Raw genomic sequence first — 25,207 nt, forward strand, 5'->3', positions numbered from 1 at the left:
ATGTGACAAAGCAATCCATTTAATACACTAGCCACTGAACTGCACGTGACAAAGCAATCCATTTAATACACTAGCCACTGAACTGCATGTGACAAAGCAATCCATTTAATACACTAGCCACTGAACTGCATGTGACAAAGCAATCCAGGGTTTCTGACTATTTAAACTCAGTCCTTTTTAACTGATGGTCTTAAAAAGGTATTTTTAATTTTTACCAATAAATAAATAAATAAATAAATAAATAATTAAATAATTTAAAAGGAAGGTTTAACATACTTTTTTTTTTAGGACAGCTAAGATGTTCGTGTTTGTCCCAGGGCTGAGAAAGAGAAGAGATAGTAGTTATTAACAATTCAATTTAGAGTTTGAAGTATAGCAGCCAAGCCGTCATCGTACACACGGGCATGAACAAGAAGCGTAAATCGAGCGTTAGGGTTTTACTGTTGCACTGTTTGTTTATCTAGAACATAATAGCACATTCTTAAGCTTCTGTTGATTTACACACACACAAAAAAAAAAATCCTGTCTGATCATGATCTTGGTCACAGTAAAACAGAAATGGGCGAATGCATTTAATAATCTATGCCAGGCAAACGTCACAGAGCCTGTCCTTCTACAAGCTGGGGGAATTGCGATACCAGTGTTACAACTTGGAATATGAGGTGTGTGAGGAATTCAGTTGAAAGGTGAACAAACTGGGTACTGTACTTGACAGGATAAGCACTGAATATTAAGGTATTCTGGATTAAATACATTGATAGAGTACATATTGCTCCATGGGTCTGTGTGACAGGGTGTCCCGCCCCTTTGTGTGTTTATTATTATTATTATTATTGTTATGATTTATGTATATATGATGGCAAGAAGCCAGTGTATTTGTATTTTATTGTGTGGCAGGACAAGCAAGGTGCCGTCTGCCATGTTACTGTTTTATTATTTAGAATACCTCGTGAAGATGCGTGACTGATCAGCTATTAAATGTATAATTAGCAGACAGTCACATATCTTATTAAACCTGTGCAAAATGTGACACAGGGATAATAAGATAATTGTTAGCTAGTTAATCCCTCTGTCACCAATACAAAAGACCTGCAGCTTTGGCTGCATGGAAGAGTGTTCAGAGTGGAGAACAATTGCTAGAAGTGCGTGTTTTGCACCAGCACGATACTTCTTGTTGCTGTTTGTTTGTTTGGCCAACGTGCCGCTTGCTTTTGTGTTTTGTTTTGTTAAATCTTTTATTTTTGTTTATTTAAATAAAGTACTGGACGCCGTAGAGTCTGGTTTGTGTTTTTGGTCTGACGTCACCACTGCAGCTGTCTTGTTCACAGTTTTGTAGGGATACATTTATTTAGGTTTTTAGTAGCTATTAGATTTTAGAATATATCTCATTGAATGAACTTAACGTAAAGGTGCATTTTGGGTTAAAACTAGTTATTAGATACAAAATCTTTCTGTCTCTCCGATTCTGTTTAGAACTCGAAGAGCTGATTAAAATTTAGGCCACCTGTCCTTGCTATAAACAAAAAGATGAGACTTGAGGGAAGTGTTGTAAAAAACATGCATTAGGTCTTCTTTGATCTATAGTCCTAACATGTTTACCTTTCGGGGCAGACTAGCTGTCCACTGTTAGAATCATAAACATATTGATAAACATCTTCCAAAAATAGTAAAACAAGTTTTTACTAATGATTCGTTTATGATGGGGTAATAAAGAGTTAACTCCTTCAGGGAAGATCTGGATAGAGTCAGATACTTCTAATGGGTCAATTAAAATGACAAAATGTATTTTTACCCCAAATACAAAGAGATATGGGAAAGGTTTTATGGTGAGGTTCTTGGCCCAGGTAGGGGAGAGTCTCTTTGATGTAATGGTTGTAAAACTAGTATTTTTCTAATATCTCAAGAAACTGTATTTAAGTTGAAGAGATACCCCATGTTCTTTGTATCCTTCAACCGCTAGCAAGAAGTTTACCTACTAACTATACACTATGTCTTAATAAAGAGATATACTATGTTGACTTTTGCAATGAAAGACTGACTAATTCTTTTCTTACACTTGTACGGGAGGAAAAGGGACTCGAAGAAATAAATAACCCCTATTATTTTTTCTACAAGGTTGTCAACATTAATTCGGCAACCTAACTTCTAGCAAATGCCATAACAAGTTTAACTTCACTTGGATGCGAGTCGTACAAGCACATCCTTGAAGTGCAATGAGAGAGAGAGAGAGAGAGAGAGAGAGAGGGGAGATGCCCACCCCCTCGCAATCCTATTGGAAAAACTCACCCTCCTTATGCCCATGATGTGTGGAAGATCATCTGTCTCAGAGTCGGAATCGCACATTTTTGCAGATCTTGGGAAATAGAGAAAGATGTGGTTTCACAATCAAGGAGTCATTGGGATGCTACTTTACTGTCTATCTTACTACTTCCCTTAAGTAAGCTGACGTTTGCATGCTTCAATCTGTGCTGCACAGCTTATTTAAATAGCAACGATATTTCAGCCTAAATATGTACACCTCAAACAGCCTATATGCGGTCACCAAGACAAGGACAAACATCCACGCCAGAGCTGTAAATACTCAATTAGAGCCACCGGTATCCTGAATGTGAATAACCTTGAAATACATCAACAATCTGAACATGAAAAAGTGTTAATCTTGTCATGCTTGCTTATTTTTTTCCAGTTATTGGTTCCAATTTCATATCACTCCCTCATGTTTTTTTTTAACCATATACTGTTCTGCCTTGTGTCATCTCCACATTCACTATTCTCACCAGTTTGTTTTTTTAAATGGGTCCAGTCGCAATGCTTGACAGTCAGTTCTGTTCTGTAATCAAGATCAAGGCCGGCCCCTTCTGTGGTTCATTCCTCTGCTCCTGCTTTGGTTGAGTTTTCCTATAGATTAAAAAAAAAAAAAAAGTGGAATTCCATGTTATCCAACAGTATTTTCATTGACAACGTACAGTGCATGCTTAAACCATAGACAGGCTGGATGCAAATGCATTATCTTTTCCATGCTCAACTCCACAGGGATTCCGCATTAAACAGACCTGCCGTGTCTGTAATACACACAAGAATGCACTGGGGCCTCAAAACCATGCTGTGCACTCCTGTAAGTCAGAAGGACTGCTGCTTATAGTCTTGCTGTGCATCAAACCTCCAACTGCCTGGCTGACACACGCAATAAACTGATCACTGGAAATTTACACTGCAGTTCCTTCCTTCCTTTTTTTGTTAAAAAGGTACTTGAAGCCAATGCTTACCGGACTAAGAGAACAATACTGTAATTACCAAAATATTTTTCTACTTGACTTAAATTCTGAAATGTTTTACCTGAGATTTGCATAGTAAATGTTACTGAGGAGTCTCTTTTTCTGACCAAAAAGACATTTTTAGTGTTGTCAAATTAATTTTCTTGCCACAGCCTTTTTTGCAGCTTCCGAGATTTAGACCAAAGCCCCAGTATGATGGTTGGCCCGATAGAAATAAAATATGTGGTACTTTCCTTGAACACTAAAAACAATCACGTGTCACGGAGGGTAATTTCCCAACAAGCAGATGACATTTGCTCTTGTATTTCTACATTTTTCTTTGTAATATGTGGGTTCAGGAAACAGGTACAAGTGCAAATACATGTTTTATTAAACACTCCAACGTGTATCCAGTATAGCAGGAGTGGCAGGCACAGATTAACAGAAACACCCACTGGTTGATGCTGAACACAGAAAGCTTCACCTGGGAAACGTACATTGCACTACTGCCACAGAAACCCCCTATGGTAGGGAGAAATTGGTTTGGATTTTTTTAATTTTATTTTTAGTACCTACTTCCTATTTCGTTTTTGTATAATCGTAGACATTTCCTTTGGTTAATGTGCTTTGCAGGTTCCACAGGTAGTGCCAGTCCACAGCCACTGGGCTATCATGATATACTGATACCATATACAAATATGTTGGGTATTGCTGTGTTGGGGAGTTTTACATTTGGTTAACATTAACCTAAAGGAAATTGAATTCGGACAGCCTGAAATGAAATGTTCAATATTTGTTACTCAACACTGGACTGGCTGGTTAAGCATGTTTTACTAAAATTACTCAGTCATTGGCATTCAGTCCATGGCCACATTGGGAGTGGCATTCCTATAAACCGAGTCTGTAATAACGAGGACTCTTGTGATTATTTATTTAATGTGCTGTTTTTTGGATAATAATAATAATAATAATAATAATAATAATAATAATATTTCCTATTGCACACAGAGTCCCGTAATTGTCGCACTACGATGATCAGATTTTACCAGATTTGACGTGCGTTAAAAATTACATTAACCAATAAAAAACGACTGGGAAGACACGTGGTTTCTTGCAGTTCCCATATGGAAAGACATTGCCGTGGACTTGGGCGTCAATGACATACATCAGCGTGACAGGGCAAGAGCGATCAGGGCTTAACAGTCAGAAAAGAGGGGCAGTATGAATGTGATGGGATTTCTGACTTCATAAATACAGAGAGTAGAACTGGTAGACATAGATGGTTTTGGGGGCCAAGAAAATCAACAACGCAGGCCGCAATAACTACAGCAGCGTTCCCCTATTCGATGCTTAAAAAAATCTTACAATTAAAAGTAAACTTTTCACTTATGTTTTTTTTTTTTTTATTATAGGACGTTGTTGTTCGAGGACAGCAGCAAACAAGCTCAGTCAATGTCTTCTTCCCTTATTCTCCAGCTATGCCATTTTGTTTGTTTGACAAATTAAAAAATACCACGATGTCGGTTAAACAAAACCAACTAAATGCCAAATCTTTTAGACAGTACCGACATTTATGGAACTTTTTCTTACCTCGTTTTTTTAAAAACCTTCCACCCCCCAAAAAAATTGGAAGTAGATTGTATTGGGAAAATGACATTTCTAAAAATGATAACTTGGCAATGACACAAAAAAGCGAGTACAGCTGCATGAATGTACACATTTTCTGACATGTTGCATTGTTACCAAACGCCCACCCCTTTCCCTCAAGAGTAGGAAGAACGTCGTTGTTTTTACACCAAATGTAACATCAACTAGAGCATTGTACATTCCCGTGAGCGTCTGTATATTATACAATATGTTTTACCTACCTGAGAATAAGAGTTTCAGTTTCGTAGGTATCGAGGCCTAACCAAGTCTATTCCACGCACTCAGTAAACAATAAAAAGAAGTATGTGTCCGGCGAGCAGGCGCCAAGGCTCCTGTTTTGAACCAATAAGACTGTTTGCTCCGCCCCCAAAACATACATTTCGCAGTGTTGCAAGATCAGATCAGACAGAGGTTTTATATTCAAATGTTAATGTTTTACTTTATGCTCAGGGTCATCTGGAGGTAAGAAATGTTTTTTTTGTTTGTTTTTTTTAAAGGTACATTTGTAATTTTAGAGGATTTTCTAAAGGCTTTTGTTTTCTGTCTGAAATGTTTTATTATCGGAAGATGTATTAATTATGTGCAAGTCCTTCCTTTACTAAGATGGCGGACCCACTGTAACATCATCCCTGCTGGCAGCCGCGGCCTTTGACCTCTATTACGGTGATGGTGTATTATGACACCCTCGTGCATCATACAAGAGTCATTCTCTGCTCCATTCACAAATCACTCCCTCCTCGCTGATTCATCAGACCCTGCTCCATGCTCATGCGCCATCAGTCTATCAATCTGTTATTAGCTATTGTCTAAATTGCTATTTCAGGTTTTTCACTCCATCTTATTCGTATGATTCTGTATGACACACGCATCCACAATGTTTAGAATTAACATCCTAGCCCTGTATTTAATGTATTTGCATTTTTTTTTACTGTTTGTATTTAATGTACTGTGCTCTGTATTTCACTGTATTTAATGTATTATGCATTGTTCCTCACTATCTTGTAAAACGCTTTGTGATGGTGGTGCACTATGAAAGGTGCTATATAAAATAAAGATTGATTGATTGATTATCAGACTTCTTTTTTTACTGTATTGGGGCGATCAGCCAGTAATGCAACAGTTTCTACACTTTCTGCGTTTTCGATTATAATCAGTCACACTGCTGAATGTGAGCTGAAGCAATGGAAGTTATTATGGTTTCAAAAATGTGTGTGTGTGTGTGTGTGTGTGTGATACACACACACACACACACACACACACACACACACACGAATAATATGTTATTAATGTTATTAAACTTACTTTTTTGAACAGGAAGGTATTTAGAGATACAGTATCTCTAAATGTGTGATTGGCATACCTGCTAGCAAAACATTATTTAAAGATATCTGTAAATCAATTTGAGATATCTCTATTTCATTTTTAGATATCTCAGAATTGTTTATTTACAGATATTTCAAATTAATTTCAAAATATCTGCAAATTATTTACAGATACTGTATCCCAAAATATTTCAAGATATCTTAAAATGCCATTTGAGATACAGTAGCTCTAAATCAGTGGTTTTCAACCCGGGTCCTGCATGGGACCCACTGTGTCTGCTGGTTTTCATTCCAACTGAGCTCTCAGTTACTGAACTAGACCATTAATTGAAATGGTAATTTGCTTAATTAGCTCTTAAACAGTTGCAGAGTTCATGTTAGATAAAATGTCACCAGAGAAAGCGAGAGAGAGAGAGAGAGAGAGAGAGAGAGAGAGAGAGAGAGAGAGAGAGAGAGCTTCAAGGTCTACTTTTTGAATATGAATATTTATACAAAGCATGTGAGAATACATGCTTAGCAAAAATTAACATGGGTCATGCCCGTATAACAGTTCATTTTCTTTGACTGTATATAATAGCCTTTGTGTCTCAATTTCACCTGCTCTTGGAAAGCCTAGCTTATTTTTTATTTTGTGTTTTGTTTGTTTGTTTTTTCAATTCGTTCATAACATTTCAATACAGTAAAAAATTGACCATTGTCTTTCCAAAAGTATTAAAATTCCATGAAGAGAAAGAAATTGACCAGCATCGTGCCTTACCCGAAAACACTTCATTAGTATTACTGTACCTATGTGTGTTTGACTTTAAGTGGAAGGTATTATTAAACTTAACTTGTCAGGGGATATCTTCAAGGCATTTTTTTCTATCTGATACTGTACTTGTTGCAACGTATTACTGGCCCTCAAACACTGAGATTTGTTTATAAACGAGACAACCTCTCTAACAAATGACTTCCCAACACAGACTTTCAGTTATATCTATTTCATCTCATTTTAATGGTTTCACAACATTGTTATGCCAAACGATACCATGTAAGATGGATTGTTTTGTAAATGAGAACCAGCTGCACTTCACGTCTTCCCCTTTATGGGCTGATCCTTTCACTTGCTATAATCTTAGGAACTGGAGAAGTTCACCATTTTCAGTTGCTTCGTGCAGCTGGTAGTAATCCTTCAAAAAAAAAAAAACATCAGGCATTTTAAAAACCCACGCAGTGCTTTATAACTTAGATTTAAATGGAATTGTAACCTTTTTAAAAGAAGTGGCGGGTGTATAACTGTATAACATCACATATTGTAAAAATAGCTTGTTAGTTGTCCAAAACAAGTTTTATATGGTATTTTTTTCATCATACTAAAAGCTCTAGTTTAGAATTACGGCTATAGCGGAGATGTCTGTTACTGACTTACCTGCTGCGGTAGTTATTACCCGTCAATGACGTAATGACATAGAGCTTTGTGAATAGTGTCTATATGTTTTTCCTGATGCTGTTGTAAATAAAGAGTTACATGTAACTTGGTGTAAGTCACATTTGATTTCAAGCTTTATGGCTAGCAACTGTTGCAAACGGGGTGAAAACAGAATGCAAAACGAGTATAAAAAGCCTTTGATCGCGTACTAAGAGATGAGAGGGGCCAGTTGGGAAAATACAAATTTGGCTTAAAAGGTTCAGAGCATCAGTCTGAGACTACTGAACCACAGGGGTGAAACAGAGTCCATGTTGTCTGAGATAACAACAGCTTTTCACGCATGAAGGTTTGTTTATATATATGGGACTCACCTGGGATGCTTATTTGAGACACGCATCCAAGATAACTTCCATTCTCCTCCCCGAACATCGTGCCGAGGTTTGCCAAACGGGACTCCCAATAGGAAGATAGTAGGGCCAGCTACGTAACTATTGTTTAAGCTAGTGACCGTTTCAACGTGTCTAATGTTTTCTTATGCATGTGTGCTTTGAGACATAGAATCAATAAATGTAATGCTGTTTAAATTCAATCATGTTCTCGTCTTGTCTTAATTATACTTTATTAATTATAATTGATACTGACATATATATATATATATATATATATATATATATATATATATATATATATATATATATATATATATATATATATATAGCATTGAAGCATATCTGGGTAGTGGCATCATTTCCAATGACCTTGTAGAGCTTCATATTTTAAAGTCTCAGCATGTATTGTTAAGCTTCTTTGAAATGCAGGAAACCGTAGCTCAGTAGCATTTAGCTGGAACTTTTCTTACCGGCTGGTTTCAAATAACATCAGCATTAAAATTGGTGTAAAAGGGAACTGAGAATGGCCTTTACATGATTACATTACTGTATCACATGGACGCAAGGACAGAAACACATGCTGTATGTGCAACAACAAATGGAACAGTTCCATTGGAACAGCCTGTGTAGGTTTGAAATCAAGTGCCAGTGAAGCAAGGTATGCAAATACTGCAACAAACACAGCCCTCACCAAGCACATAAACACATTCCAAGTGTTAATAGTATAAACGCCACTGAATTAGAACACTATCACTGTGGATGCCCAGTATATCAAGGACTTTTAGTAAAACAAATGTCTATCCAAAATTAGCTAAATGTAAATACATTTTTTTAAATGTTGAACATATTGAACAGAAGGAAACATTACCCCACAGTAAACGTCGTTGTTGAATATCTGCGGAGGGAGAGCTGTGGGGTTACTGGTTTTGCTTCTCATCTCTTCAAGCAGTGTCTCACCCGATGCAATATCGATGAGCTCAAATGGTATCTTGGATGCTTCCAGAATCCGTGTTACCTCTGCCTGCATTGACCTTATCTGGATATTGCAACAAGAAAAAAAAGAAGACAAATAGTGGATTATATATCGCCGTACAATTAAAACAGAAAACGGCAAATAAATATGCCCCACATTTGCAACTTAGTAATAAATATTACCAAAAAAGAAAATAAAACACACCATACTTTTATTAATAATAATAATAATAATAATAATAATAATAATAATAATAATAATAATAATAATAATAATAATAAGCACATTTTTTGCATTGTAAGCCCTACTGTAATATTTACCATACAACCCAAGCATTCTCTTGTGTTATTGGTAATAAAATCATTTTTATAATGCACCTGTACTGTGGGTAGGGGGTCGTAATAGCCCCTGCAAGCGCGGTTATTCCAGCAAACCAGCAACGCTAGGAAAAATAGTTCCAATAAATGTAATAGTTCCAATGAATTGAATAGATAAACACATTGTTTTTAATAATAAATTAAATTAATTATCAGAATATTTTCAGTATTTGCCTCATGAAGTTGACTGTACCAGGTAATGTACAGTTTTCTCAATTAAACGGCTGGTACACAGCTGGACAGATTGTGCAGTAGGTGGCACTGTTTGGTGTGTAGGGGAGTTTGTTTCTGCCTTTTGTTTATGAGTTGACGACAGTCAGAGAGGATGTAACTCCAGGACTTCCTGTCTTTCTCAGCTTTTTCACAATAGCTTCTTAAACAACCTTATAAAATGGGTTGGGAGATATATGAGTACCGATGACTTAAGTTTGTTTGGGATACAGCACGGTGATGTTGTGACTTTTTGTTGTCGCGTGTAAATGAAGACGCTGTTTGCTGTTTTAAAGTGGGTATCTGAAATTAGGTTTATAGATCGCCCCACTTTGGGAGAATTAAAAAAAAAAACGATTCAAGCCAGCTCGCAAGCTTGTGTGCCAGCTGATGTTATCACTTAAGCAAAGAAACTTCTTAAAACTGTGTTTATTTCAGAGATCCAGTTTTCCAGTCCATGTTATTTTTTGTTTGTGCTGACCAGTATGTTTCCGTTGTCTTTGAAATTTATATTTTGTCTGATAATAATTAGTAGCATAATTCATAATATTCTTTTAGTTATTGTAAGAACTATCGTAAATGTATTACATTAATCTCCAGTTATATCGCCCCCCCCCCCCCCCATTCATATTCTGAAACAAAAAACAAACGGAAACGGTTTTGTATTGTTTTTTGACAACGTGCCAGCGCTTTGTCTACAGCGCCCTCTGTTGGTGTTTTACTCACGTTTCTAGATGGAGTTACATTGCAGATATAAACTTGAACCGTCTTTGACATCTGTGCTTGTAGACTTTTAAATATAAACATGTTACTGACCTGCCTGTTAGAAACCTTTTTAACGGTGTATATAAATAACCACGAGAAAAAGAACTACTGAGCGCGTGTCACCCACTCGTTACCAATTCAGGTACGCACATTAAATTGTGCTTTTTGACTAGAATTATACACCCGAGTCGATTAATTAAATAAATAAAGTTTTGAGAGTATTCTAGATTTTTTTTAACCATTTCATGCACTGCGACCTCATGGGACAGATATATATATAAAAAAAAAAAAAAACTCTCTTCGTCTTTATATGGGGACATATGGGAAAACGCAAATGCATGAAGACCACAGGAGGATGCGATTGTTTATCATATAACCAATTGGGGGGAAATGTAAAACAGTGAAACAGCCGAGGTCAGGCAGGACGCGGTGGCCGCGCTGTTGGTGCAGACTGAGAACTGAGAAACTCTCCAAGCTGCAGGTGCGGGCGTGCCTCTGGACTGTGTGTGTGTGTATCGTTTATTGGTTGTTTTCTGTCCGTGTTTATATCGGTCGTACACAGTGCCTTCTTTGAATACATGTATCACAATGTGCATTATTTTGTGTCCGACTCTCCAACTAGGTCCTCTGGGACTCTCTTTCGGTAGAGTGCTGTGTTGAACTGCATTCTCGACCATCTTTCATTACAATATATTCATTATGTGTGCAAAACTATTTTTTCAGCTGTTTTCTGTATTTCGTGCATGAAAGCGTTAAGGAAGACAACACAGTCTTGACCGCTTTTTTTAATATGTGAAAGCTTTTTTTTTTAATGAGCCCAATACTAGCTCTATTCCTTACAATTACATTATGTTATGGTGGATTTGTTACTATTAAGTGGTATTTTGAAATTATATAGCAATTCTTTTTTTTTTTTTTTGCCAACATCTGAACCATAAAGATGACCAATTGCTGACCCTTGCACATTCCAGCAAGGCAGCCAGCACAAGGTAAAAACTACAAAGTAAAGTGGATGAACTTTTCCTCGCTCCCAGTTTTCCCTGCTCCGGAGTGATCAATGTGTCAACACAGTTTTTGTGTCTTTAAACGGAATGGCGCAGTCTGACTGGATTTGCATTTAGATTCTAAATACATTTAGTTCAAGGTGGTTGCTTCTCAATTCCTTACATAATGAGTAAAAAGACAGGCCACTTTCTTAGTAATAATGTATTGACTGCCCTCCAACAAGTATTGGGACAGATGAACAGCCCCCGTTGCAGAATCTCGTTTTTAGGGACATGCACAACCCAGTAGTTCTGCGTTGGTTGGGAATTCAAATTTCTTTGCACTTTTGGAATGGATTACCCTTTAAAATAATTTGCAGATATTAAAATGCATGAAGTTTCGGGGGGAGGGGGTAACATGGGAAAGCTGCTGAAGGTTAAGTGTGTGTAAACAAATAATCGTATAAATAATTTAAATATATAAACTTTCACTTTTTGAAATCCCTTTCTATTCCATTGTATATGCTTCTATGTTTAAAGCTAGAACGTTGCACTGTAAAGTTTGCTTTACTGTACATCGCGTTGCACTGTGTCAATTGCTATGGCTGCCCATGTCTTCACTACTGTATGCTTATACACACTGATACGCTTTTACTGTATACCGACCTGATTCAACGTTTATTAGGGTAATTTCCTGACCTCTTCACATTAAAGCGGACAGGCTTCTCAAAGCCGGCTGTTGAGTAACGCTGTTTCACTCAGTTTCCCCTCAGGTCACAGACGTTGTTGTTTTTAGCTGTCCTTGCAGAGCAAGCAATCAGTTATCCTGTGTCTCTCTTAAGTGTCGTCATGGGAGATCAGATGGCCAGGTGTGTGTTCAGTAATGGATGACTGGCGCTGGGAAGTTCACCTTATAGTTTAAATGTAGTGAGATGCACCTCACCCTTTTCCAAACAGTTTACTCAGCATTGCATAACCAACAAGGCCCATTTTCACAGTCATTACTACTACGCTTTTGCTTCGAATTTACTATGTTTTCCCAATATTTTTTTGTATGCTTTATCGTACTTCTATGTTTTACTTTATTATAAGTTGCTAAGCGTTTGTTAAAATATTAGCACACAAGTATGCTTTCCCTACAATTGGTATACTGCAGTATAATCTGTACATTTATGTTACTTTATAGAGGATGAAGGCATCACTAATATTATTTGTATTACTTTAAGTTTGTTTCCATAAAAGGCACTTCATACTATTCTGAAAGGAATGTTTTTCAGCCGTGGTCGAAAAACGAGTTTTTGCGCAGTTGGTCCACCACGAGCCACCGTATTATTATGTGCTGGTGGTGAACTGCAGGAAACGTTCCCACTGTTGCTCGGAGATGTAAGGTTTTTGTAATTCCAGAGTATTCTTTTTTTCTGTCTTTGGAAGATACAGCCACAAGTAGGTATAATATGGTGGCTGTGTTTGTAGTTTTTTTTATGTTATTTAGAAAATAGCAATGGTCAAATGGCAGTATTACAACAAATTTACAGTAAACTCAATTTGACACGACACTAATCACTTTTTTCATTTCAGACGTCACACATTTAATTCCCATCTCCCATTAATAATGGTATAAATAAAGGTTTGACAAAATTGTCTGACGCTGCCTAGAATCGATCGATCAATCAATCAATCAATCAGTATATTCTGTACATTTCAGGAGAATGATGGTGAACTCCCCGTCCCCTTTACCAGAAAGAGCCATCTATGGCTTCGTCCTATTCTTGGGTTCTCAGTTTGGATTCAGTGAGTATATTGTTAATGTATTGATGTACAGTGTCTGCACAGATTAAAGGACGGCTTATATCTCCAACAGGAAGAGCAAAGTCTATAGGACCTGCTAACCTTCAAAACCTAGTCAATGATCAGTTGGTGAATGACTGTATCTGAAAATGATTGCTTCCTAATGTATTTATTTTTAATTTTTCAGTTCTTTATTTGGTGTGGGCTTATGTTCCAGAACCTTGGCTGCACTCTTTGGGTTTAACGTACTGGCCTCAGAAGTAAGTGATCATCTTAATAATAGTTGTTTGGGTATAGGGACTAATCTTAACTGATATCTGTCCACGCTTTTACCATCAATCCAGTTATTTCCATGTGACTGCAGTTATGTATTTATGGAAGTTGTCACTAGACGATGCTCATTTGTTTTTGAATATTTCAAAAATCATGGCTTTGTTTTAAGAGAGCTTTTTTTTTTTTACCTAATACAATTAGATGCACCTCTCCCCAGTTCAGTGCTTGTATGTGATATAAAGTCACTTACTTCTCTCAAGAAAACATTGTTAAATTACACATATGAAATAGATGCAGTATCCTGTGCTTGGTAATGACTTCTGTTTTTATGATTTCAGGTATTGGGCAGTTGCTTTGCCCATGTATTTGCTAGTTGCCCTGACAATTAGTTTCGTGCTACTGCTAGGCATCAACATGATGAGCACTGCTCCACTTAACTCTGTGGACACTGTCACAGGTGAGTAGTTACACTGGACGCCAACATGCTATAATATTATCCAGACCAGAAAATGGAAAGTAAATACTAGATTGCTAGATTCAATTTTGATAAGCCCTCTTGATCTTCAAAACATCTTGGCTGGGAATGCAGACTGGAGCCACTCTGTAATTGTTCTTTCATGTGTTCAAACTTATCAAGTGACCACTTGAGTCTAGAGCTTCCATCCCCATCCTGGGAGTGTCACATGGTAGTGATGCAACTTTGGCGCCACCAGTTGATATTGAGGTTTTCTAACTGGATTTCCCATTACACGCTAGGACTCGCAGACCTATCCATCACACAAGTGCTATTATTATTATTTAGTGTCAAATCTTTTCATTGATCCATCAACTTGTCATTTCTAAAGAGCCTCCCATTGCTTTCTTCACTGAAGTTTCCCTTTCAGAAGATATATTCAACTCTGTAATAGTTTCAATGAAGCTGGCCGGCACACTGTCGTAATACTATAATAATATAATTAAATAATAATTCTAATCCCTTGAATAGAAAATATCTTTAGCTTGATCAGAAATGCAAACCTGATCCAAGCAACATGCACACAGTACTGTAAAAATAATACAACTTCACCTTTAAGGGGACCAATTTAACTATATTTATTATGAATATTTAAGAGGACGTTACAAAATGTTTAGTAATAGTGTGTTTGTACTACAGTTATGCGCTAAAAAAACACTTGGATCAAAAGAAACTAACCCCCAAACTGAACATTTGTAGTAAGATTGTCTCCAGTTTTTCTTCTAACTGTATGTCCCTCTAAACATGGTGTTTGCAACAACTTGTATGAATACAGTACTACTCTGAACCCACTTGAACCATGCTATCACAATGAAATGCCTGCTGATAGCAGCTGGAGAAAACAAACTTCCATATCACAATTGATCTGATGAGTGTGTGAAAGATTTAGAGCTGTCTCAGCTGTACATTCACTTTGAACACATCGCTAATGTGAACAGGGTCCTAACTGGTTTGAGTTAGTGACAGTCTGCTGTAGCTTCATTTATTTATAACCTGTTCCGCCAGTACATTAATGGTATTTTCTACCTCATTGTTGCAGACAGCTATGCTAAGAGCCAGCAGGCTCAAGAGTCTGAGAAGGGAGCTGTTCCAAGCTTAAAGGATGTTTCCATCAGTGAAGTGAATCGCATTTTCTTCCTTTCACCACGCCACCTTAATCACCAAGTGAAAAGTAACTTGGAAGAAGCTTGTAAATGAACACAGTCATTTTCTAGAGGAATAACTGTTTGGGGAAAAACGGAGAGAAAGCATACCAGCATCATTTCTACTGAGCGCTCAGTTGGGACTGGGGTGCTAGTGCTTAGTTTACCAGGGTGCACGCCCTGGAACTAGAACTTCAGACATTGCACATTCTAGCAATGACCAGGAATGCTCTGTTTTTTAGACAATATGGGCCGTATTCACAAAGCCTTAAGGTCTGTTTTGAAAAATTCCCTTAAATAAAATAGTGCTTTGAAAAATGAGAATAAACTATTTTTATGAACTACAAACCTGATAAAAAATGTGTGTAGAATTCTAAACTGTAGTCGCAGTGCAGTCTTCAGATCCACCACATTAACAAACAGGTGCACACTATATTTATTTATTAGCAGTCGTCAAACATGTTTAGAATTAACACTGAATCCTTACTATACCTAAATAGAAATGGTGTTTCTGGGATTCTTGTGCAGTTTTAGATTTTAAGATAAGTCTTGTACAGAACAGTTTTTTTTTTCCTTGTACTGTATGTCAGTTGTTTTGGGGAATATGTCTGCTAATGATAAACCTTTAGTTCTGAAATAATACCATGCAATGGACTTGACATGAATAAACTTAGACATGCTTCCGGCCCTGTTTTGTTGAACCTATACATTTAGGTTGAAATCACTGTTTTGTATTTGTTTATCTGATAATGGCTGCAGTCCAGAGGCGTCAACTGCGTCTGAAGTCCCAGATACTTAGGAATGAAGTTAGCCAGGGTTAAATACAAAACTGTTTACTCTGAAAGATAACGAAGAAGAACAGGACCCTTTATCAAATCATTTTCATAACAATGTGAGATCTCTTGTGACATCAAAGAGACAACGACAAGTAGAAACTGGAGCAAAATGTAACCAAGCAATGGTACGGTCATTAATTAGCTTTAGGGTTTCATTATCACGTCTGACATTAGTTAGCTTGGGAGAATGAAGACTATATCCTCATGCAACCCTCCGTATGCTGTATACTGCATGATGAATCCTGTTGGCATATGTACTTTAATAATAATATATAAACCATACTGTAACATGCTGTATATGTTTTGTACATACGATGTTCTCTGTTGCAGTTTTGCCTGTGGTTTCTGATTGCAGTGTGTTTGTGGTGCATTTCTATGCCTTAAAGAAAAAAAAGATGCTTTGTGTATGCTTCTTTATTTTAAATTTGTCATTTATTTTTAATAAAGTTGAAATTCTGTATATTGCCTAATAGGGAGAAAAGAATTGCCCTGTGGTGTGCCCGCTCAGAGGATTATACTGTATTAAAATGATGACAAACAGAAGCGCTAAGAGACTTGAACCCACTGGGCAGCAACCGTATCAATTATACTGTGCTGTCTGTGCTTTCTGCTTGTGGGAATTGCTAATAATAAATGAGCCCATATTTAATTTCTCTACAAATAACACACATATTAGCACTAAATATTCTTTACATTTAGCAATTGGAGTTGCCATGGTAATCCCCTAGATTTCTGCCATGTGGTAGCACAATAGCTTTTCTCCTATTTGAATGCATTGTGCATATTGTGTAATAGTGGAATTTAAAATCCAGTTGAATTAGTACAAAGTTTTTTGTGCTTTTTTGAGTTCCTTGAGTGCCACCACCTCAGCTTCGTTTTTTTTCGGTAAGAGTAAAAGTTTGGGATTGACTCCAGCCACTCGGTATAGATTGAGCATGTCCCAGGCTGCACAGGAGAGTAGATAAGAGACCCAATCTCCTTCATCTGATGCTATCTCTAAACCTGAAGGGAGGAGTCTGTCACTTCATTTGATTGCTTAAGGAACGTGATCATAGCAACACTAATAGAGGTTTGCTGAGAGCTCTCTTCACAGGGGAAAATTGCAATGACCTAAAATACTGCTGTTCCATCACACACCAGTGACAGAACTAAAGCTGACTGTTGGATGAACTCTGTTCCTAGCTCTTCATATAACCCTTTAGGCCAGCAGAGTTAATTAGAATCTGTTTGATGATGCCTGCCAATTCATCTAAGTGGCAGAGATATTAAATGCAATTTACTACGTACAGATAATATAGTTTGCTAAGCACACATATATTAACAAAATACCAACAGATAATAAAATAACCAACACACGAAATCTTTAATCATTCTAATACACAACTTTAAATACAAAATGACAGCATTGTGCAAAAGTAGGTTACCATGAGCAACAGCCCTGTTACAGCACATGGCCAACATGTTGGGTCTAAGGTGATATGTGGATGAGGCAATAACAAGCAGCTTCTAGAGTTTTAGGACAATTCAAATATAGCAATGTTAAAACCGTCCAGCATCCAGAGAGGGCAAATTCATTCATTTGTATTTATCACTATCAGTACCGTAAAGACCCTGAAGAAGTAGATCACCATCCATGATATTTAAGCATTTAAATCTTTGTCTCTTTTTATTAAGTTTCTGTTTCACACTTCTATATATTCTCTGCATGCTTAAAGGTATAGATGAGTATGCATTACCCTTACAAATGATCTTCAGTGGCAATGCAGTGATTGAGCCATTAGTACAATGGTACCAATACACATCAGCAATCCATATCTGTACCAGTGTGCAATATTTGTTCCAAATGTTGCCATTGCTGGTAACACTGTGTCTGCTAATGTTTCTATTATTACAATTGTAACAGTATCCTCCTTACATTTTTTTCCAAACTTTATAAGGGTTAAGCCTATGAGCGTTGCACCACATCATAGCTGTGTCTGGGTAGTTAAGGTCATTACAGTTCATGACCCTCCAAGCAGCCCGAGGTGCAAGTGAAATAGACGTAACCCTACTCTTATCTGCTTGTTTTTCAGCAGGGCTCTTCAATCAGTCTGCGGTGGAGCAGCAAAGCAGCTCAGTTTCACCTGGGCTTTGCCTGTCACACAGTGCCCAGCCCCAGACACTGCGGGGGGAGGGGGCTGCTGCAGCACTGTCATCAGAGTCTGAGATAAAGCATCAAAAACAAACAGGGCTGTGATCAAATAGCAGCGCAGTGTTTAAACCCAAGTGTAATGATTTACCCCGGCCCTTAATATAAACTAAAGTAGATCAGATGTCAGAGCCCACTACTGCTAAGGGTGACTGGCCTTCACGTCCAGCTGAATCCTAAACTTAGGTTTAGGGACCAAGTTGGATCCCTGCTTCATCTATTAGGAACCCCCCGGTATTCACCAGAGCAGTGGGCTTTGTTTATCAGAAATAAAGAATAACTCATTATGTATGGAATAGATAACTTACTGGAGCCTGTATAGTCTTTCTGGAGGATCAAATATTGATTCAAATGAACTCTTCCTGAATATTAGTTAAAGCACACATATGGCAGGGTTAAGTGGGTGTAATAATTGTAAACTTGTATTTAAAACGAAAACTAAATGAATGATTACCATTCAGACATGTTACTTAAGGCATTTCCCATGAATATGCAGTGCAGATGGTGAACCGGTGTTGGCTGGGTCTTTATTCTTAACCTGTTGTTTCTTTTCCCACCACAGTTGCTCAGTAAGGTCTAGATCTCAATCTGGAAGCAGGCTAATCCATCAACCTGGTCGTTTTCTGTGGCTGAGACTGAGTAATATGAACTGATGTGTTTTGGGTCATTTTAAAATAGTTATTGGTGTTTCCGTACGCATGACAAATTGGAAGTGACTAGCTTTGAGAATCTAGCCCTAAATCTGATCACCATGCAGTGACACTTCCTGAAGGGTACAGCAAGGGCCAAGGCTGCAAGGGCTTCCATGCCTTCCAGTGGGGGTTGGCTGGTAAGAATTAGCAATCAGTCTTTCGTGGGAAGAGCCGCGGGCCATTGCCCGCTGGCTGTATTGTCAAGTACTGCAGTGAAGATCTGTAGCCTGACTTGGGTGATTTATGGGATACCATCCATCAGATAAAAAACAAGGTCAAAAGGTATACCTCAAGTGACCAATACAGCATCAAGGGTATTTATTAACAGAAAAGGAAATGAGACACCAAAGATAACTTCTGTTCTTTCTAGTGACAGCCATGGGTCTCAGCCTATTTCTCTCTTTCTGAGTCAATCCAAGCTGCTTGTTTCAATAACCAGTATTTGGATTGTCTTGTTTGGGTGTTGGTGACACAGCAGGTAGGGCTGTGACCTCGTGGTTGAAAGTTCACAGGTTCAAACCCTGCTCTGGACCACACTTGGTCATGCTCCATCACCAGCACCATGTGCCGTGATAACATGCTGCTTTTTAGACCTTAAGCTTCCTTGGCAACTTATCAAAAATAACTAGTGGAGGTATTAGTAAATAACAAGAACATGCACAAAATAACCATTTCACATAGAGATTTAAATAGGATAGATTATTAAATGTACCTCTTGCACACATACACACTGGATGTTATGCTAGACAGAATCAATTTTCAGGTATTCATTTCTTAGTTAAGCATTCATGTCTGACAAAGATGAGAATTCACTGTGGTGACGGTAAAGGAACGGTCATTCTGGTATTTCAGAGAGCTTCTACCTGTTGTATAATGGCTACTCTACTTGTAAACTTATTGGCTGTGACGGTTTATGAATACCTTTACTTGGAACAAATGCTTTAAGTTAGTGCGCTGGGAGGCATTGCAGTAAAGGTGCATGTCAATTGTATTGTATATCTACATCATTTTAAGGATTCAGTATTTTTTAGGTTCATTACAGGTTGTGTTTGTTAATAACTGGCCACGCTGATTTAAAGGGTACATAAGGACCTTTTTATTTTATTGTGTTATGTGTTCCCATGTGTTACTTTTTTAAACTTTTAAATTGCATTCCCTGGACCTCTCAGAACTACATTTCCCATCATCCTCCTGCTCACTGGTAAATCCATCTCAGTTACATATGTGAGCAGAAGGATGATGGGAAATGTAGTTCTGAGAGGTCCATGCGGGTACATGGGAAGCCATCTTGACGCAGGGAATGCAATTTAAAAGTTTAAAAAGTGGTCAAAATGTAAAAAAAAAATAATAATTAAAACAATACACACACCTTACGTAAACAGTTGTACCAACACATGGGAACATGGAACACAATAAAATAAAAAAGTCCTTATGTACCCTTTAACTGAGACTACCCTAAACTGTACAAATATTATTATTATTTGTTTATTTAGCAGACGCCTTTATCCAGGGCGACTTACAGAGACTAAGGTGTGTGAACTATGCATTAGCTGCAGAGTCACTTACAATTACGTCTCACCCCAAAGACGGAGCACAAGGAGGCTTGCTCAGGGTCACACAATGAGTCAGTGGCTGAGGTGGGATTTGAATCGGGGACCTCATGGTTACAAGCCCTTTTCTTTAACCACTGGAACACAGAGCCTCCTTGTAAAAGCTTGTAAAAGCAGCCAATCATCAATGTAATTGATCACTTGAAAGTAGAATCCTGCTCTACTCCAAGACATGTCAGGCAGCCCTCCTGGTCGCACCTCTGCACAGCTGCTCTCCCAGATGGTTCTGGTGTGGATCCTGCCTTGCTGAACCTGTGGGACAGGTGAGTGACTCCTATACCAGCTGCCCAGCATGGAGGAATGCAGTTAAGAAAACTAATCACACTTAACTGTCTGCACAGATAAAAAATATACTGTAGTACTCTTGGTTATTTTCAATGCTAACTTCCACCAGGGCTTGTCTAAACTATGCATTGTATCCACCTTTAAAGAGTTATAACCACTTTTTTGTTTTGCCTCGTAGAGCACCCCTTTTCTTGTGTTGAAGATGTTCAGTTTCTTTGCTGTTTTTAAACCCTAATTTGGGATGCATATAATTCAATTACATTGCTGTGAAATGTTGGTCAAGCTGGAAGCCGACAATATGTGCTATTTTCTTTTTATCTGCAATATTAATATTGTTGGAAATATTTGTATATCCTGAATTTAAAAATAAATAAATAAATAAAACACATGGTAAGAATGGTAAAACTGTTAGGTACAAAAATTCTAGCATAACAACAACATGGTTTAACACATTTCTTAATGCTATCTTGTGTTTGCTTATGCACGAAATAAACCTTTCGACTTATTGTTTGAGAAAAACCAACACAAAACTTTACACTTTGTTATAAAATATTTACAATCTGTACATACACAACAGTAACATTTACATCTAATATTAATACAGATGAAAAGAAACCCATTGCACCAATCTAGCATTGCAGGCAATTTACAACTGCATTAGAAGTATCCACAAAGTAGTTTTATATTGTTACCCAAGAGGTCATCATAGTGGTTTAGGGTATGAAATAATATTATACAAACTACTTAGGTCTAGAATAAAAAGTGAATGAGTTGTATCTCTTATAAAAAGTGATGGTGAAGTAAAGCATAGTAAAGCACTTCAGACTATGGTAAAGAATGGTAAAAAAAACAGTTTAACTAATACAACTACAAAAGCTCTTGTGTTCCAGTTGCCTGTAACCGAGATAAGATCAAGAAAACACGATATTTGAGTAATTTGAATACTAACTCTTCAATGCACGGTGCAAGCATGGGAGAAGCAAATTAACTGCAAGATTACCATGAAAAATATACCGTATTACTGCTAGACTTGAGGTCCTGGCAGATCCTTTAAACTACGGTAAGGGATTCTGCCTTTGTGACGCTGAAGTAACAAAGACCCCAGTATAATATTGCCAGCTCCCTGTAGCCAGCTGTTGCACATGAGTTTTTAGACAGCGTAGCTGCCCTGCCCTCGCCTTTCATACTCAATGGTATTTCCTGTTGGTGCTTGACCTAATTATCCATGTTTCTTTGTGTCTGTCACTCGAGGAGGCCGGGTTTCCTGACAGCCACTGATCCGTCTCCTCTGCGTATTCATTCCTCTGTTTTCAAAACAGGGGCCGTCTTCCCGTGTAGTTTCCCCTTTCTAGATCTGCGGTGTTGTCATCATAACCGAGGGAGGCCCCTCTCCTCTTCGATTTCCTCCTCCTCCTCCTCCTCCTCCTCCTCGGAATCCGAGTCATCGTTGTAGAAGTGGATTGTCGCTTGCACAGGGAAGCAGGCCAGAACCTTCTCTCCCATGCTGTGCAGATAGTCGTGGGATTTGGACTTGGGCATGTAAAGTCTAGGGACAAATGAAAAGAACATTTTAAACATTTTTATTCACAAGTAGCATATCCTAAAGAAATATATAGGGTCTGACTTCCATTATTGTTGCTCCCGTAAAAATTCAGTAAACCTGAAGGAGGCACTAGCCAAAATATTTATTATAGTTTTAACAACTAAAACTTTGTTCTTGCATTAAACAAACAAACAAAAGCTTCGTAGATCTGTCCTCTTAACCCACCGAGTAGAGAATTTAATTTTCTTTGAAAAAAAATCAGAACACAAGCTGTATTTATGTAATTTGATACATTACAACAAGACTTACCTTTTGCGGTTCACAAAATTTGAGTATGTTATAGTAACAATATAGTTAAAGAGAAAATTAAATTAACAGGTAGATGCCAGTTACAAATGCTTCAAAAAATTACAAAGCACCCTGGCACTTAATGGGTTAAAAACAATACTGCACTACATTTAACCCTTTAAGTACCAGCACAGAGTAGGCATTGTGTCATTGAAATATAAAAATAGTTTGGTTCGTTGTTTAGTTTGTAGTCTAACATCAATAACGATTGTACAGATGAAATAATGAGGATGTGTCCAACAGCCTGGCTCTTGAAGAGCTAATTAATCCTTATTAAATAAACATTCTCGCTTGTGTATTTCTAGCTTTGCATCACTAACTGCGTTTACTTTCAGATAAGCATGGTGCAAACTGGGCACCTGGAGCAAAACTTTATAAACACACCTAATAATCTTTAAACAGAGATATCACACCCTCGCTGGAATCAGAGAAGTGACTTGCAGTGCATGTGTCTGTACTGGACATGCACTACCCTTGGAATGATAAGAGATTGCATTTGTGTTTAAAATTTAAAACTACAAAAATAGGAAACTTCTAACACATACATCACTTCTTGTTACAGAATCCGAACACAAGCATTTAACAAACACAAAAGTCCAGTACAGTGTAGGCAGGAGGGCTCCTTAATGAAGCAGACTCCAGCACAATGTAACACGCACATCACTGCAATAAGTGTGTATCGTTCTGCTGGCGTGATATACCTTCAGTACACACCTGACTGGATGCTGGAACCCCACAGCTCCTCTTGTCCTCCGAGCGCCCATACTGTCTGTCTGTGAACAAACCAATACCAACGCATGACCATGTGCTGCTCTTTAACAAGCACCTACAGGGGCTGCTTGCAACAGGCATGACACTAACATGAAGCACAAGTCAGACACGACGGATTTCTGAACAAAACGAACAGCACCAACACACATGTTAAAGAGATTTGTATGTACAAGCAAATGCTCAGAATAGATAGTATAGCTTTACTAAAACTTGCTAATATATTCATCCAAAGTGCAGTTTGCAATATTGCTATTGACTATATATATATATATATATATATATATATATATATATATATATATATATATATATATATATATTAGCTATTGCACTTCTATTTTCCAATATGTCTCCATGTAAGTTGTCAGACTCATAGCAATTCAATTCATCCCTCTCTCTGAAAATCAATGCAGGTCTATTCTAGTATTAATTTCTATTACAACTCACACAATCTCTTACCTGATTTTGACTCATTTGAATGTCTCTGTTCGACTGGATCCAGGGTCTCCACATCGCAGCATTGCTACCAGAAAGAAACACAGTATCGTTTCTTGCCTCTTCTCTCACATTTAACTGACAGTACTGTATATAACAGTTCAACAACAGATTAATGTGTTGCTTAGCCTTACTCGTTATGTACTGTAATATAAAACAACATTAACAGTGTGATCTGGAATGGTGTCCCCGTTGACTGATTAATCTTCCTTGACGAACACAGTTTAACACATTGTCAAGTTTTGTTGGGTTTCACACTTTCTGACGTCCGGGCAAGTATTGACGGAATCTCCATTGGAAGTCTGCTAACTAAATTCACTGAAACACGCTATTTTTAGATTAATAAAACATGCAGAAGAAACTGAAGTTGTTATTATTATTATTATTATTATTATTATTATTATTATTATTATTATTATTATTATTATTATTATGCGTAAACTTATTTTTTTAAAAAAAACTACACCGTGTCAATAAACAAAATAAAACAAATGTATGTATTAATAAATGAAAAAAATAAATCATAAAAATACGTTTGATTAAATTGGGTCAGGCTGCCTCGTCCTTTTGAATACAGACATGTGGTTCAAAATGACTCATTATAAGCGAACTGATTTAAAATCTGTCCTAGGCTAATTAAAGGGAAGGGGTATTATATAATGTAATGCAGCACATACCATTTTGGTGGTCCCCGGTTCAGTGGTAAATGAATGGCTCTTCTGCAGCACTGGCAGGTATGCGTCACTTGTGCTTTAAGAGTGTAGCCCGTGGATTGCATCTTCATGTGCTTTGGCGTGCCTCTCAATACAGCGCTGGCGAGCCCGAGGAAGTTCTGACACTGACTGAGCAATGCTTCGAAGGACCCGTCCGCTTATCAAGGCTTTCCTGTCAAACCCATCACCCAGGGTAAACAGGGCTCACGGCAAAAAAAAAGTGGGTGTGATTCCTTCCTAATGAGTTTATGTCTGTCTCCGCTGAGCACCTGATACAATGCATCAGAAACGATGACATACCGTTGAGGGGAGATGATGAAGTGACATCGGGAAAATGGAAGAGTTTAAGCCGGTGTCTGAAAATGGCTGTGACGATGACATTATCACAAATAGCCACTAGGCCTGTTCGGTATTACAATCGGCCGTTTAATGCTTTCATGTGCACCAACTTAATTCTGATTCATCATTTTGGTATAATTTTATTTTTCATTATCACGGTTGTATTAATTTAATGCAAGCTGCAGTATAGTTAACCATGTATTTATAACCGAGAGGGCACCTCGAAATCGCGTACAGCAAAACTACACACATCTTGATTTTTTTTTTCTTAATTTCCAAAATGCAGATATTCTCCATGTTTAAAATAACTTTTTAAACATATTTATTTATTCAATCAATTGA

At 37.6% G+C, this 25,207-nt stretch overlaps 3 protein-coding genes and 1 long non-coding RNA gene across 10 annotated transcripts in view; 1 reads left to right on the plus strand and 3 right to left on the minus strand.

The window, feature by feature from the left end:
* Positions 1 to 5,277, minus strand: part of LOC117406497 (E3 ubiquitin-protein ligase TTC3-like) — a 38,141-nt gene extending 32,864 nt beyond the window's left edge. Inside the window, exons 1-4 of the mRNA XM_059028171.1 lie at positions 5,123 to 5,277; positions 2,778 to 2,898; positions 2,287 to 2,353; positions 277 to 319 (exon numbers count right to left, since the gene is read on the minus strand). Coding sequence (XP_058884154.1) covers positions 277 to 319; positions 2,287 to 2,343 — 100 coding nt within the window. The 5' untranslated portion in view covers positions 2,344 to 2,353; positions 2,778 to 2,898; positions 5,123 to 5,277. The remainder of the gene's footprint in view (positions 1 to 276; positions 320 to 2,286; positions 2,354 to 2,777; positions 2,899 to 5,122) is intronic.
* Positions 5,278 to 7,193: 1,916 nt separating this feature from the next.
* On the minus strand, positions 7,194 to 12,128 carry LOC117406779 (uncharacterized). Of its 2 annotated transcripts, none has more exons than XR_004663654.2 (3): positions 11,995 to 12,128; positions 8,889 to 9,056; positions 7,194 to 7,392 (listed from the first exon to the last, which is right to left on the minus strand). It is a non-coding gene; the product is annotated as an uncharacterized LOC117406779 (long non-coding RNA). The 2 variants fall into 2 exon arrangements; XR_004544988.3 differs by lacking the exon at positions 11,995 to 12,128 and adding an exon at positions 9,371 to 9,569.
* Positions 9,669 to 18,485, plus strand: LOC117405414 (phosphatidylinositol N-acetylglucosaminyltransferase subunit P-like). 6 transcript variants are annotated; one of them, XM_034922486.2, is made up of 5 exons: positions 9,669 to 9,875; positions 13,034 to 13,119; positions 13,304 to 13,376; positions 13,728 to 13,846; positions 17,954 to 18,485. In XM_034922486.2, exons 1-5 carry the CDS (start codon positions 9,850 to 9,852, stop codon positions 18,115 to 18,117), a joined length of 468 nt encoding a protein of 155 aa, XP_034778377.1. In that variant the 5' UTR covers positions 9,669 to 9,849; the 3' UTR covers positions 18,118 to 18,485. The 6 variants fall into 6 exon arrangements, with proteins under 6 accessions (XP_034778377.1, XP_033864351.3, XP_058884159.1 ...); XM_034008460.3 differs by lacking the exon at positions 17,954 to 18,485 and adding an exon at positions 14,943 to 16,277 and having other exon boundaries at positions 9,678 to 9,875; XM_059028176.1 differs by lacking the exon at positions 9,669 to 9,875 and adding an exon at positions 10,228 to 10,487 and having other exon boundaries at positions 17,954 to 18,484.
* A 2,709-nt stretch (positions 18,486 to 21,194) lies between these two features.
* LOC117406579 (protein ripply3-like) lies at positions 21,195 to 25,071 on the minus strand. Its single transcript, XM_059028177.1, has 4 exons — positions 24,491 to 25,071; positions 23,778 to 23,841; positions 23,262 to 23,320; positions 21,195 to 22,202 (listed from the first exon to the last, which is right to left on the minus strand). The coding sequence occupies exons 1-4, from the start codon at positions 24,595 to 24,597 to the stop codon at positions 22,025 to 22,027; spliced, it is 408 nt and encodes a 135-aa protein (XP_058884160.1). The 5' UTR covers positions 24,598 to 25,071; the 3' UTR covers positions 21,195 to 22,024.
* Between the last annotated feature and the right edge of the window lie 136 nt (positions 25,072 to 25,207).

Source organism: Acipenser ruthenus, chromosome 8 (genome assembly GCF_902713425.1).
Source record: "Acipenser ruthenus chromosome 8, fAciRut3.2 maternal haplotype, whole genome shotgun sequence".
Classification (NCBI taxonomy): Eukaryota; Metazoa; Chordata; class Actinopteri; order Acipenseriformes; family Acipenseridae; genus Acipenser; species Acipenser ruthenus.